General features: G+C 43.9%; 1 protein-coding gene and 1 pseudogene across 1 annotated transcript in view; one reads left to right on the plus strand and one right to left on the minus strand.

The window, feature by feature from the left end:
* LOC106813574 (ruvB-like 1) overlaps positions 1–8335 on the plus strand; it is a 17147-nt gene extending 8812 nt beyond the window's left edge. Inside the window, exons 8-10 of the mRNA XM_014817744.1 lie at positions 6969–7071; positions 7384–7475; positions 7752–8335. Of these exons, the coding sequence (XP_014673230.1) occupies positions 6969–7071; positions 7384–7475; positions 7752–7911 (355 nt within the window). The 3' untranslated portion in view covers positions 7912–8335. The remainder of the gene's footprint in view (positions 1–6968; positions 7072–7383; positions 7476–7751) is intronic.
* Positions 8336–8893: 558 nt separating this feature from the next.
* The window catches only part of LOC106813570, a 14002-nt pseudogene continuing 8217 nt past the window's right edge, over positions 8894–14678 (minus strand).

The raw sequence follows: 14678 nt of genomic DNA on the forward strand, positions 1-14678 counted from the left end.
GTACTCAACCGTGTTGATTCAAAACGTACTGCTGAGGAGGCGATACGTCGGCAGTACGTTTTGAATCAACACGGTTGAGTACAAATTAACCAAGATAGATCGATAGCAAGTGTGTTAGGGATGTTAGTGTGGCAGTTTTAATTTTTCGTGCTAGGTTTGCGTGTTAAAGAATAGGAAGGAAGGAATATATATAATTCCTTATAATAAATTAATAATAATTATAATAATATTTATGAAGAATCGGATGAGTGGACACTGCTAAGAGACGACCATCTCGTCTGGTGTCTCCGATATCAGTGGTGGTCTGGCTTTCGTTGAGGCGGGGAAGGAGGATATTATCTTCACGCACGGAATCCTCTCGATCTGCTCGATGTGTGGATGATCATCCGAACGCTAGCCCTACTCTCACGACGAATAATAGTCCAGCGTGGGTCTTGGCACGCGTACTGACAGTTGGGCATAATAAAAAGTTATTGTTTGTTTGCCCATACCGACCGACCCGCCAAAACGGGTCGGCCGACTCAAAAAATTTTTATTGATCCTAATATCTCTAAGTGATCTAGTGATTCTCTTGATATAACTCTCTATTGTATATTTTAAAAAAAACAACCTAGCCTGACCTACCCAACTTTTTCAGCCTTGGTCACGTAAGGCAAACAAATAGTTTTTTTAATTGTGCATTGCGTACACATTCTAAGGCGGACACAAATCCACTGTGCAGTTTTTCGTTGGTTTACAACAGTGGTTGAGCCTAACGCGGGTTGTTTTATCGGCGGATTCTGCGGGTTACGGCGCAGACTGATGGGCATCAGGCTGCCGAACCAGCCTTTACTATACACGGTGAAATAGGCACGGGGAAGACAATCTTCAGGTACGCAGGGGCTAATCTAGCTGCTTAATAGGCGATGCACGATCGTGTCAGGCAGATTGATGCACGTTGAAAAGGCCTGGAAGAACCCGTGGTTGCGTAGCGGTGCGTGCATATTATGTAGTTTATTTATAAGTAACTGTAGCAGCAGATTCTCGCTGTGCGGACTGTACTACAGTTCATACGAGGCTCGTAATTTACACTGGTAGCAGTGTCTGGGCTTTATTTGATTAAATATTTTTTTTTTTTTAAATGATGGTATCTATAGATGATCCGCTACATCCGCTTCTTCAGCATGACTGTGCAGCGTGTGCCTGACGCAGCCAACAAGCTCGCGCGCGGATTAGGTAATGAGAGAGCGAGTGTCAGCGCGAGGACGTTAGAGGAGGTTCCGCGCTGTCTCCCACGATGCCAAGGCTCGCTAAACTCCATGTCAGAACTGAGCAGCGCCGTCGTCATGACAATTTCAAGTGAGTGTGCTCGCCCAGGTCGTCACTCTGTCAACCGCCGGCGGCCTGGGGGACAATGCTTTCTGTTTGGTGGGCACTGCTGAAACTGTTATTACATCGGATGTGGTTGTTATGGACGTCTGTTGATTCGGTGGGTTGCCAAAGAGATATTGTAAAGGGTGTGGTTTGGAGTATTTGTCATCAGCGATCGTTGTGGTAGGTTAGCAAAGGCTCATACCTGAAAGCATGCAGCACCGGCGCGGTTGGAGTCATGCTTATCTCGTTCGGTTTTGCGCGTGGGTCACCCGTTTTTAAATGCACGTGCGGATATTCTCGTACTTTATTGGCAAGGACGTGTTGCTATGCAAAAAACGTGTTGAGTGAGTTCACAGTGGTATTAAAGTTATGTCGTTCGATTCCAATGTCATATGCTGGAAAAATGTTGTTAAATGTAAAAAACATGTGCACATTTTGCTTGATTACATCGTGCGAGCAGCCTGCTTGATAAACCTATGCGACCAACCATAGCTGATATCCGACGGTAATTTCTTCTACTCTCGGGTCACTACGACTAACACATCTGACCATAGCCCAACTGCAGCACACAGAGAGCCTTGCACAGTTGTTGAAAACTCCAGTCTACATGCATAAGATGAGTGGATTTCTCTACGCAACAGCGTCAGTACATAAAACACGAGTTGCTTTGCAATACAGGGCTCTAGGTAATAGAGGGGGCATTTCGCAGTGGAGAATTAATCCCCCAGGCAATGCAATCTTACACCAAATACAATGTGCTGCCGACGAAAATGTCACAGTCTCTGTGTTTGCCCGCCAAAGTTTAGAGCATCCGAGCGTCGAGTCACATGTTTGATTGGGCGCCAAGAGCGCATTGCTGGATAAGACTTGCCAGTCGATGCATCAGTAGAACGAAAAGTGTTGGGAGGTAGTAAAAAGAGGAGAGGAAAAGAGAGAAGTGGTACCAATATTGCTAAAGTGGGTGCTTCATACAAGCGACTATCAGCCAGTAGATAGTGAGTCTGGCGGCAAACTAAAAGGGACAAGACACGTTCCATGTTGAATTTGTGAAGAACAAGTCTTTATTGCTGTACACAACTTGATTCGGAAACATTCTTAACGGATACACAGGAGAGAACTCCATATGTAAGACAGAGATGACCAATTCTATGGACGCATGCAGGCACCTAATATAAGCCAACATGAATCTGATTATGTTGCTATAAGACGGCTGAAAGAATGCATTTAGGTTACACGGGCTGATTATTCGGCATAGAATGTTCGTATCGAGGATGATTCGGCGGTTTCTTCGATTAATAGTAGATAAGCTTCGGACGACCTGACCGCAATTCCAACAATGGAATACGCTTTAGAAGCCCTTGAATTAATTTCATCGGATCGTCCTATAGTTCACATTAAGAATACGAGTTTATCCAGTTAGATTATAATAAGTTTAACAATACTTTACACTGGACAGAAATTTTAGTCATCTCTCTGATAGATCTTTCCTCAGTCAGATGTTTCACACAACTAGACACTCAGTTCAATAAACAGTCAGACCTGGAGGAAGCTCTATCGCAAGAGATGGACGAAAATTTCCGTCAGTGAAGTATTTAGTAATCCTTATTTATAGATCTACTGAGTAAACTTTACTTTTCTATGCTTAGCAATGCGCAATTCAATGACAAGATTACCTGGAATATTAGATGCTACTAAGATACGGCTTGAAACGAAAAATCTTGAGCATAAATGGGTTCAAAATTATCAGTGACTCGGGCAGGTCGCGCAGGGGCGCATTAATACATCCACTTGTGTGCAACGCCTTGTCACGCTTCTGTAAGCTGTATGCTATTGACTCCTGTCACCCGAGCTAGGAACGCGCCAGCAACAACAACAATACGCACGCGACTGAACTAGCAGTAAATCAGATCACTGTTACAGAGCATCGGCTCCACAGAGAATAAATTAGTCTGGCTAAAAACAAGGGGCCGGGTGAACGACTGGCTGAACAATCAGCGTTTTCGCCATGTGGCCGCCCATCTCGCTCCGTGCCTCCTTAATGAAGATCTCAGAACGTACTGGTAGATGGATGGGTGACAGAAGCAGGATACCAGATACCACTGCCAATCGCACCTGTAATGAAAGCAACAGACAGTAACACGTTTGCACAGATGTTCATCTGTCGAGAAAGCTCTGGCACTCTGTGATGCTACAAGCCACCTCAAGATTCCAGCCGCTTTAAATATTTATTCATTGTGCCAACAGGAAATAAAGTAAAAGGTAGACTCAAAATTTATACGTACAAGCGCAAGTAATAAAAATAGACATAGACGAAGAATGTAAACAATAAACGTATACTTGAAACCCATTTCTGTAACATTTTGCTTGGATTGATATAATTTATAACACTACACAGTGGGCTCTGCTACGATTCTATAGAAGATGCACAACTCTTCCCGTGACTGGTTATGGTTAACGAGTACTTCAAGTTTTTTAAATCTTGTATTGTCAACTTGTTTCTAAGAATCATATCAGATTGACGGAAGCCACCAAAATGCCTGGAGCATGAGGAACCATAATAACGATATAATAACGGATGAATACGCAACCCGATGAGTCGGCCATGACGGACACGCGCTTCCGTGAACGAGGACGCCGAAGGCGCCGGCGCGGTCGGTATGTCTAGCGGTTTCAACTCATGGGATCAGCGATTTCATCGTAGCCGGTGCCTTCGCTCACCATCTGGCTGTCCTTAAGTTGCTTCGCGACCTAGCTGGGGCAAACGCTGCCCTGACTTAACTGCTGCATATCATGTCGAAACCATGACTCCAAATACCTTATTCAAGTGGCAATTGACGTGAATATAACCGGACACAACTGAGCGGTGAAGAAGTGCCATAGGTCACCTTCAGCTAGCCAAGTCTTTGCGATTGCGAAGGAATAATTAAATTGAACACAGCTATATACGCGGAAACACATTTTCTGCGCCGGTAATACGGTCCATACGAATGACTTAACTCGGGACTTCGTGCGGCCTAGGGTCCTCGAGCTCTTCTCCTTTATTCAAGTTTTTATTGATTTAATCCTTGCTGGGTGCATAACTTGGTGTCGTTTGCAGGTTCTGGTCTTGATTGCTTTGTCGGTTCGTGACCATTCGACAACAAATGTTGCTGTGTGCACTGAGCGGAAAACAGAATTCTTCATACTAGTCAACAAATTTTGCCGTGTTGGCTTGGCTTAAAACGTGCAATGGCTTATATAACAATTGCCAACATGGCACTAGTCCTCGTACGTCACTACGCTGCCTTGACGAATCTGATTTTTATTTATCGTAAAGCGGCACGACGCGTTGTCACTCACGACTTGACATTCTAGACCGAATAACAAGATCATCATCATTCCCACGGTGATGGAAAATCTGAAGGGAAAATGAAAAGGGCTACATTGTTATCAGGCAGGGAATAAATAGAGATTATTCACTGTCACCCTGCACTTCGATGTCGACTCTATTTTTTCATCCTGATGTGTTATCAAGTAACTGGTGTCAATAGCCAACATATTTCCAGGTTTCCAACAATTTAGGACACAGGCGCTACAAACGGGCGTGACCGAACATTAGTAATATATATAATATATCAAATATATTGTAAATATCATATGTGCAAACAGAAATATGAGGGATTTGGCCTTTATCGGCGGTCTCCCGCTGCCTGCCGGCGCGAGACTCACGTCTTGGCGTGGATTCGCGACACAGTCGGATGCAGCTTGTGCTGGACGCAAGATCGCGACACGAGGCTTGCGAGCATGAAGAAGATGTAGTAGCGCTACAATGTATTCAGAATAGCTAAGAATGCAACAAATTACCCCATTTTTTCTAAACTTTCCCAGGGGCATGCGCCCTGGACCCCCTAGCTGGGTGAGCACCTTCGGTGCTTGCTTTGCTAGGACCTCGAAACGCGCAAACACACCAAAAAAGATTTACCACCTCACAGACCTTTTTGGCCAGGAGTAACACTGCTATATATGAGTGCACATAGATTAATTGTGATCATCATACTCTTGCTTTATATATATATATATATATATAAATACAACTGACTTGCACTGTTGTAGGCACACACAGTTAGACAGACACTTACAGCCCAGACGCCGAGCAGATTCACGAAGAAGTTCCCGCCAAATTTGGTAGCCATCATCTGCAAGCAAGATTATTTAAGTAAATTATCAAGTTGAAACAAAACAAGCCAGCTAATAATTCGTAATAATTAGGTCCTGTGGGTTTTTACCCACCTGCGGGTTTTTGGCCACCTGCTGTCCTTCTAATGTGAAGTACGTGTCTTTTCAATCGTTACACAAGTTCATCTGAGTGATCTATCGTCTCTCGTGAATCGGGGGCATTATACCGACGCAGAAACGTGATCGAAACGAGGCAAGACCCGACGCAACTCACCTGAGATATGATGTACAAGTTTGACACCAGGGCGCTCTGCAGGATGATGGGGATGTTAGAGGTGTAGAAAAGCTTGATCGGGTAAGAGCTGTTCTGTCCTCGGTATTTTGCTGACTTGATTGGCAGATCAACTCGGAATCCCTGTCACAGGTGAACAGACACTGGTCATTAATTTACAGCTGACATGACTAACCGAGAGGTACAATCAGTAAATCCCAGACTGTTGTATATAAATATCTCAAATTTTCACACACAAGTATTCACGTACGATCGCCATTGCCCATTTCACACGTCACTGCCTTTCTGATTCAAGCATCAAAGAGAGTAACTCCCTACAGCACACTTAACAGCGATTCTTCACTGCATGTGCGCTGCGCGTTGCATTAGCGTACCTGGAAATATATGACGATCGCGAACACGAACACGGTGGCCATCAGGTTCATCAGGTTGGGCAGGTTCTGTCGGTAGAAGGCTTCACGGAGTCCTCGCACCTTCAGGCATGAGAACAGGTTGAGATGTTTTTGGAGGAAATATTTCATCGAATTGTCATTTTCTATGAACCATTGTCACCAAGTTTCGGTACACATTAGAACAGGGTAAAACCCTTTACATTACATAGATACCCCGCGATATATATCTGGAGTTCCGTCACTTCTCTGTGAAATTTTACGTACTTTTCCTAACTTTTACAAATTCAAAATAAAAAATGGCATCCGTTTTGACAAGAAAAGTACACCTTATCCTCCAACAAATTTTTCGTAGTTTTTTGCATCGATCTCAAGAATGACCAAAATGAAAACCAAAACCCGGAAATCCGCGAATCCGTGGAAAATTCTCATGCCCGCACCTTGTCTGTCCTCGTCGCCAGCAGGTGAAAGAAGGCGATGATGGCACCCTCAAACTCAGTACCTGTGTAATGACGTAAATGTATGTATTTGAGGAGACAGACAGAATAGATTGAGAAGTAGCTCAGAGGTGACCATTTTTTTTACATGAGTCCAATATTTGCAAATAGTTTTAAGACGAGGGAGGCGATCATATCTACTTCTCTCTATTTATCTACCTCTACTACCTCACACTCTACACCTACCTCTATATAGAAAGGAATCGGATGAGTGGACACTGTAAGAGACGGCCATCTCGTCTGGTGTCTTCAATATCAGTGTGTGTCTGCTTTCGATTGCAGGGGAACGGAGGATATTGTCTCACCGCACGGAATCCCTCTCGATCTGCTCGATCGCGTGATGATCATCCGAACGCTGCCCTACTCTCACGACGAAATAGTCCAGGTGGGTCTTTGCACGCGTACTGACAGTTGGGCCATAATAAAAATATTGTTTGTTTGCCCTCACCCGACCGCCAAAACGGGGCCGACTCAAAAAATTTTATTGATCTAATATCTCTAAGTGATCTATGATCTCTTTTATATTAAAAAAAAAAAAACCTACCTACCTACCCAAACTTTTCAGCCTTGGTCACGTAAGGGCAAACAAAGATTTTTTTTAATTGTGGCATTGGTACATTCTAAGGGGACACAATCCACGTGGTTTTTCGTTGGTTGTACACAGTGTTGAGCCTAACGCGTTGTTTTCTCGGCGCAGATTCTGCGGATACGAGCGCAGACTGAGGGCATCCAGGCTGCCGAACAAGCCTTACTATACACGGGTGAAATAGGAGTGAAGACAACTCTCAGGTACCAGGGGCTAATCTAGCTGCTTAATATGGGTGAGATCGTGTCATCAGATCTGATGCACGTTACAAGGCCTGGGAAGAACCCTGGTATGCGTGCGTGCGTGCGTGCATATATGTATTTATTTATAATAACTGTAGCAGCAGCATTCTCCTGCTGGACTTACTACAGTTCATACGCGTCTAATTTAACACTGGTAGCAGGGGTCTGGGCTTCATTTGATTTTTTTTTCTTTTCTTTTTAATATGTATTATAATGATCGCTCATCCCGCTCTTCAGGCATGCTGTGCAGCTGCTGACGCCAGCCAACCAGCTCGCGCGGATTAGCGGGAGAGAGGAGGTCAGCCGCGAGGACGTAGAAGAGGTTCATGCGCTGTTCCACGATGCCAAGGCCTCCGCTAAACTCCTGTCAGCTGACAGCGCCAGCTTCATGAAGTAGTAGTGTTGCTCGCCACCAGGTGTCACCTCTTGTCCACCGCACGGTCGGCTGGGGGACAAATGCTTTCTGTTTGCGTGGGCACTGCCTGAAAACTGTTTACATCGGTGTGGTTGTTATGGACGTCTGTTGATTGCGTGGTTGCAAGAGATATTATAAAGGTGTTTAGAGATATTTGCTCATCACATCGTTAGTAGGTAGGTTAGCAAAAAGGCTCTACCTGAAAGGCATGCAGCACCGGCGCGTTGTGGTCGTCTTATCTCGTTCGGTTTGCGCGTCGCCCGTTTTTAAATGCACGTGCGATATTTCTCGTACGCTTTGTTGGCAAGACGTGTTGTGATGCAAAAACGTGTGATGATTCCACAGTGTATATAAAGTATGTGTTCCATTCCAATGTATATTGCTGAGAAACGTTTTGTTAAATTGTCAAAAAAAACATGTCCACATTTTGCTTATTAATCGTGCCAGCAGCCTGCATTGATAAACCTATGCGACCAACATAGCTGATATCCGAGGTAATTCTTCTACATCTCGGGTCACTACACTACACTCGACCTAGCCACTGCAGCACACAGGACCTTGCACAGTTGTTGAAAACCTCCAGGTCTACAGCAATAAGATGAGTGGATTTCTCTACCCAACAGCGTCATACAGAAACACGAATGCTTGCATACAGGGCTCTGGTAATAGGGGGCATTCCAGGAGAATTAATCCCCAGGCAATGAATCTTACACCAATCAATGTTGCACGAAAATGTCCACGTTTGTGTCAAGTTAAGCATCCGAGCTGAGTCACATTTTGCATTAGGCCACGCAGGCAAATGCTGGATAGACCTTGGCAGTCATGATCATAGAACGAAAAAGTGTTGGGAGGTAGTAAAAAGAGCAAGTGCTACACTATTGTAAAGGTGGTGCTTCATACCAAGGAACTATCACCAGTCAGATAGTGAGTCTGGGCAAACTAAAAGGACCCAAGCACGTTCATGTTAAATTTGTGAAAACAAGTGGTTTATTGTTACACAACTTGATTCAAACATCATTAACGATACACACAGGAAAACTCCATGTTTAGACAGGAGATGACCTAATTCTATGACGCATGCAGGCACTAATATTAAGCAACATGAATTTGATTCACATTTTGCTAAAACGCTGAAAGAATGCATTTATTTACACGGCTGATTATTCTCATGGAATGTTCGTATCAAATGGATTTCTTCGATTCATAGTAGATAAGCTTCGGGCGACCTGACGGCAATAACAATGGAACTATTGCTTCTGGAATGCTTAGAAGCCCTTGAATAATTTCATCGGATCTCTATAGTTCACATAAAAATACAGTTTATCTCAGTTAGATTTATAATCAGTTATAAATACTTAAACTAAATTTTCGTCCATCTCTTCGAGACTCCCTCAGGTCAGATGTTTCAGACAACATAGACACTCAGTTCAATAAACATCAGACCTGAGGAAGTGTAAGTATTTAGAACTTATTATGGATCTAACTGAGATAAACTTTATTTTTGTGCTTAGAAGCGCATTCAGTGACAATACACTGCAATATGTAGACTGCCTACTAAGATACGCTTGTAAACGAAAATCTTGAGCATAAAATTTCAACAACTTGTCAGTGAACTCGGCCAGGGCGCGCAAGGTGCAATTAATAAATCCCACTTGTGTGCAACGCCTTGTCAACGTTCTGTAGCTGTATGCTATTGATCTGTCAACCGACTAGGAAACGCAGCAGCAGCAACAACAACAAGTACGCACCGACTGCGTAGCAAGTAAATCATGATCACGTTACAGAGCCATCGGCTCCACAAGAGAATAAATTAGTCTGGTAAAAACAAGGGGCGGTGACGCTGGCTAGAACAGCAGCGTTCCCATGCCGCCCATCTCGCTCTGCTCCTTCATGAAGATCTCAAAGTACTGGTAGATGATGGTGACAGCAAGCAGGATACCAGTACCACTGCCAATCGCACCTGTAATGCAAAGCAACAGACGTTAACACGTTGCACAATGCCATCTGTGAGAAAGCTCGCTACCTCTCTGATGCTAAATGCACCTCCAAATCCACCGCTTTAAATAATTTATCATTTGCAACAGCAATAAATAAAAGTAGATAAAAATTTATACATACAAGCAAGGAATAGAAATACACATAGAAGAAAGTAAACAATAAACGTATACTGTGAACCCATTTCTGTAAATCGCTGTTGCATAAATTATACAGACTATACACAGTGGCTCTGTACGATTCTATAAAATTCACAACTCTTCCCTGCCTTGTTTATGTTAAAAGTACTTCAAGTTTTTATAAATCTTGTATTGCCACTTGTTTCTAAATCAATTAATTGACGGAAAGCACGAAAAATGCTGGCCAGGAACATAATAACGATATAATACGGATAATACGAACCCATGAAGTCGCCATGCGCGGCCAGCGCTCCGATGCAGAGACCTCCGACGCGGCCGCGGTCGTATGTAGCCGGTTTCACTCATGATCATCGACTTCTCTCTGTGCCCTCGCATCACCATCTGCTGATCCTTAAGTTGCTTCGCGACCTGCGGGAGCAAACGTACGTGACTTAACTGCTGCATATCATGTCGAAAATGATCACAATACCTTATTTCAAGTGCAATTGACTGAATAAACGGTCACAACTGAGCGGAGAAGTGCCATAGATCACCTCGTAGCCAAGTCTTTGGGATTGCGAGAAAATTAAATGACACAGCTAATACGCGGAGACACATTTCTGCGCCGTAATACGTCCATAACACTGACTAACTCGCGTGACATTCGAAAACAAATGTCTGCTGTGTGCACTGAGCGAAAACAGAATTTCTGTCATATTACAACAAATTTGCCGTGTGGGCTTGGCTTAAAACGTGCATGCTTATATGACATTTCCACATGCACTGTCTAGTCACTACGTGCTTTGAATCTGATTTTATATCCGTAAAGCGGAACGACGCTTGTCACTCGCACCTTGCACATCTGACAATAACAAAGTACTCATCTGTCAGGTGGAAATTTGAAGGGAAAATGAAAAGGGCTACAATGTTATCAGGAGTGAATAATAGAGATTATTCACTATCACTTCACGTATTCACTCTATTATTCACTCCTGATGTTATAATACTGTGGTGTCATAGCACATTTTTTCGGTTTCCGAAATTTAGGACAAGGCTATACAAAACGGGGTGAGAGAACATATGAATATATATAATATATAATATATATATATATATATGTGCAACAGAAATATGACATTGGCTTATCGGCTGTCTCCCCCGCGTGCGGCCGCGAGACTCACGTCCTTGCGCTGGATTCGGACACGTCGATCCACGTCTTGGAGAAGAACCGCCGCACGACGCCAGCATGAAGAAGATGTAGAGCGCCGCTGGATCGGATCCTCCAGCATGTGTCCAAACACGTCTCCGGCGGCGAGAAGTAGTCCAGAGGCCGCCATCGGGTACGAGCGCGCGGGGCCGCACGCCACCACGTCCGCAAGCAACGCTGAGAAGCAAGGGTTAGCGTGAGGATGAGGCAGAGATACAGAGATGGTTACGAGCGCATGACCGGTACGAGCGCATGATCGGTACAGCGCGCGGGCCCGCCACCCCCATCCCTACAAGCACCAAACAGCATAAGCTACAGTTGCCATGTCTATACAGTGTTTCCTCTGCATTGACACGAGCGAGGCGGGCCGCCTCGCTCAAATTCTCAGCCGCCACACAGAAATTTGTCCAAAACACCGCCTCGTTGACGAAAATCAATGTTCTTCCAGCAAGTCTCATACAATGTATTCAGAATAGCTAAGAATGCAACAAATTACCCGCATTTTTCTAACTTTCCCAGGGGCATGCGCCCCTGGACCCCTAGCTGGGTGAGCACCTTCGGTGCTTGCTTTGCTACGACCTCGAACGCGCAAACACACCAAAAAAGATTTTACCACACTCACAGACCTTTTTGGCCAGGAGTAACACTGCTATAATATGTTGCCACATAGATTAATTGTGATCATCATACTCTTGCTTTTTATATATAGTTATATATATATATATATATATATTGTAAGTAGATTAAACACAGAGACATCACTTTTTGCTGTCTCAGCAGTTCCCCCTGCGCGTCATGCAACACACTTTAATGAATAATAAACGCTTGTATACTTCCAATAATCCCTATAAACATGAATAGCGCATGTTTTAAGTTATCTATTGTTATGTAGTTTCTAGTCTTAGCTCGGCGTACGGTTGCCTGCGGAATCCCCGCTACGCGGCCATAGTTAGCCGAAAGTCAGTCAATAATATTTATATGGGGTTGTTCTGCCTGGTATATTGTTTGTCGCTTTTAACTATTTTTGTTTGTTTCTAATCTTATCTGCCGCTATTTTATCGAAATTTAGTCCTACTATCCTCAAATTTGCGTCACGTTAACGCTCCTGTCCCGTCCGCAAATTACACAACAATTGTGGCAATGACTGCGCAGCGAGAGCGGCGTAAAAGTATCGTGCGAGGAAAAGCGCGTTCATTTTACTGGTCACCCGCTGCAGTATTTCTCGACAGGTAACGTTATTGCCTGCCATTATAAGAAAATCTCACTCATATTTTCCGTAAATATCGTACATATCTCGTCAGAAAAATTATGTAATGAGCGAGCATACAATATCGCGTAGGAAAATGCGTTAGTCTAACCGTTACATGCGCAGTACTCCAGCCGTCGGCGCCTCGGATAGAATGCTGCGTATCGTAACCTCCCTTCAACGTGGATGACTCTCCCTGTCATGCTGTAAGTGCGGCAATGGTCGACACTCACTGTGCGTCGCCTGGTCCGAGTGATTTCTGGCCGTACGTCCATCGACCAGCATGCGAGAGTTAGCCGTCGTCATGTCGTTGTCCATGGTAGCGTTTGACCCACGTTACCGCAGCGGCAGTTGTGATGTTTCTCGTCCTGGGGTCGAGACTGAGTGATCTTGCCACACGTGCTTGCACGGCGAGATGCCGACGGTCACAGGCTCACCTGTGATAGCGTTGCGTGTGTTAATACTAGATGAGGATTCTTCTCAGTTCTCTGCCTGTCTCTTCCTGTTCATTTAGGTAATATTTGTTCTCGGGCCGGCACGTCTGGAAATTAGTCTCTGATCTTCTATAAGTCGCCGATTTGTCGGCTTTAGTAATATAATATTATTCTTCTGTAAACAGAGATGCATTTTTTGAGATGTTGTGTGTTGGCTTGCTGAGTGCATGATTGACGCAATTTGATTTCATAATTTTTCTTGCTCCTTTACAGTTTCGCAGATGTGCTTTTGAGGTCAGTGCTGTTAGGCTGTATTTCCTGTTTCGAACGATAGCTTGTTTTAGTATGCAGCGTTTTAAATGTTCCATCTGTAAGTCCTATGTAGTTCTTTCCTATGGTGTCTTCCTCTGTAGTTACTGTGCGTTGTAGACTAGCTAGTTGATAGCCAGTTACTGGTCGAGTGGTGCCTTGTTCGTCGTTCGGCAGTTGCATCCTTTCTCGGGGGGATGGTTGTCGCTGGTTATTTGCTTGTTGTGCTTGTTCAATATGGTTGCTATTTTCGCGTGCAGCGTAACTGGACTTTACGTTGTTCTGTTGTAAGATAGAGGAATTGTGTTTGTTTGTGGAAACTGCTTCTGGATAGTTGAGGAGGTTTTGCCAATATTTATTTGAACGTTTCTGACTGTTATGGATGGGTTAAACTCAGATTATGTCGCTTTTCCGCTGTTGCTTTCTTGTGGGCAGATGTGTTTGCGGCATAGCGTATTCAGGTTTTGGTAAATGCCGCTTGTTTTTAGAGCTGTTTCCGTAGATTTTAGCTTGGCTTTGTCAAATACTTCCTTCTGCAGCGAATGTCAGATATCGCTGCGTTATAGAATGCGGGTAATGTTTAATTATGCTAGGTTGGAGTGGTTTGATTTTGTGTTGATGTCAGAGCGGGCTGCGTCATTCGGCTTTTTCTGTAGGGGCGGTATGATCCTTTGTCGATTAAATGAACTCTAGTAGTCTGGCTACTTTCCAGATTGGTTGTTATGGTGATGTTCAGAACCAATGTTCCTTGAAGGCGTTTCGTAATGTCCTTTTTTTTCTTTTTTTTTTTTTTTTTTTTTTTTTTTTGTTCTGCCTGTGAACTGTAAGTTCTTAAAAATTGCGAGTCCATCCTCTGTATTAGACCTATGTTGCCTTTCCCGTACTTGTCGGCACAAATAGTCCAGGAATAAATAGACACTAACTCGCAAACTTCTGCGTCCGTCATAACTTCCGCATTGTGACGTCAAACATCTATTGTCTCGTCTTTTTATCGGCAGCGCTCCGTTATCAAACAGAAGGATTTTCTGCGAGTGAAATAATAAGTTGATGTCTTGACTAGGTAATATTAAAGTATTTCTTGGACGAACGTGTATGCGACTGGATAGTAGTTCTTTCAGATCCCCATGAGGGTAGAAGCTTATCGATGGTCGAATACCGGGCGAGGCGACGGAGGTGTGCTGCCTTATTGGCATGTTGTAAATACCAGTTGATTACGGTGACGAGTCTTTTGCCATTGGTTTAAAAGTCTGTTTTAGTATTCTCACATCGGTGTTAATTTTCTCGAGAATCTGCTTGCTTACCGCGTCCTAATTCACTCTGGCTGGATTGATTAATCTACAGTCGGGTTATTTGAGAAATTCGTCTTTAATGGTCTTTCTAATGAACGAATGCCTGTTCTTCTGCTATGCGTTCCTGTTTCTTGTCGTCGATAAATGGAG

Source organism: Priapulus caudatus, unplaced genomic scaffold (assembly GCF_000485595.1).
Source record: "Priapulus caudatus unplaced genomic scaffold, Priapulus_caudatus-5.0.1 Scaffold793, whole genome shotgun sequence".
Taxonomy (NCBI): Eukaryota; Metazoa; Priapulida; class Priapulimorpha; order Priapulimorphida; family Priapulidae; genus Priapulus; species Priapulus caudatus.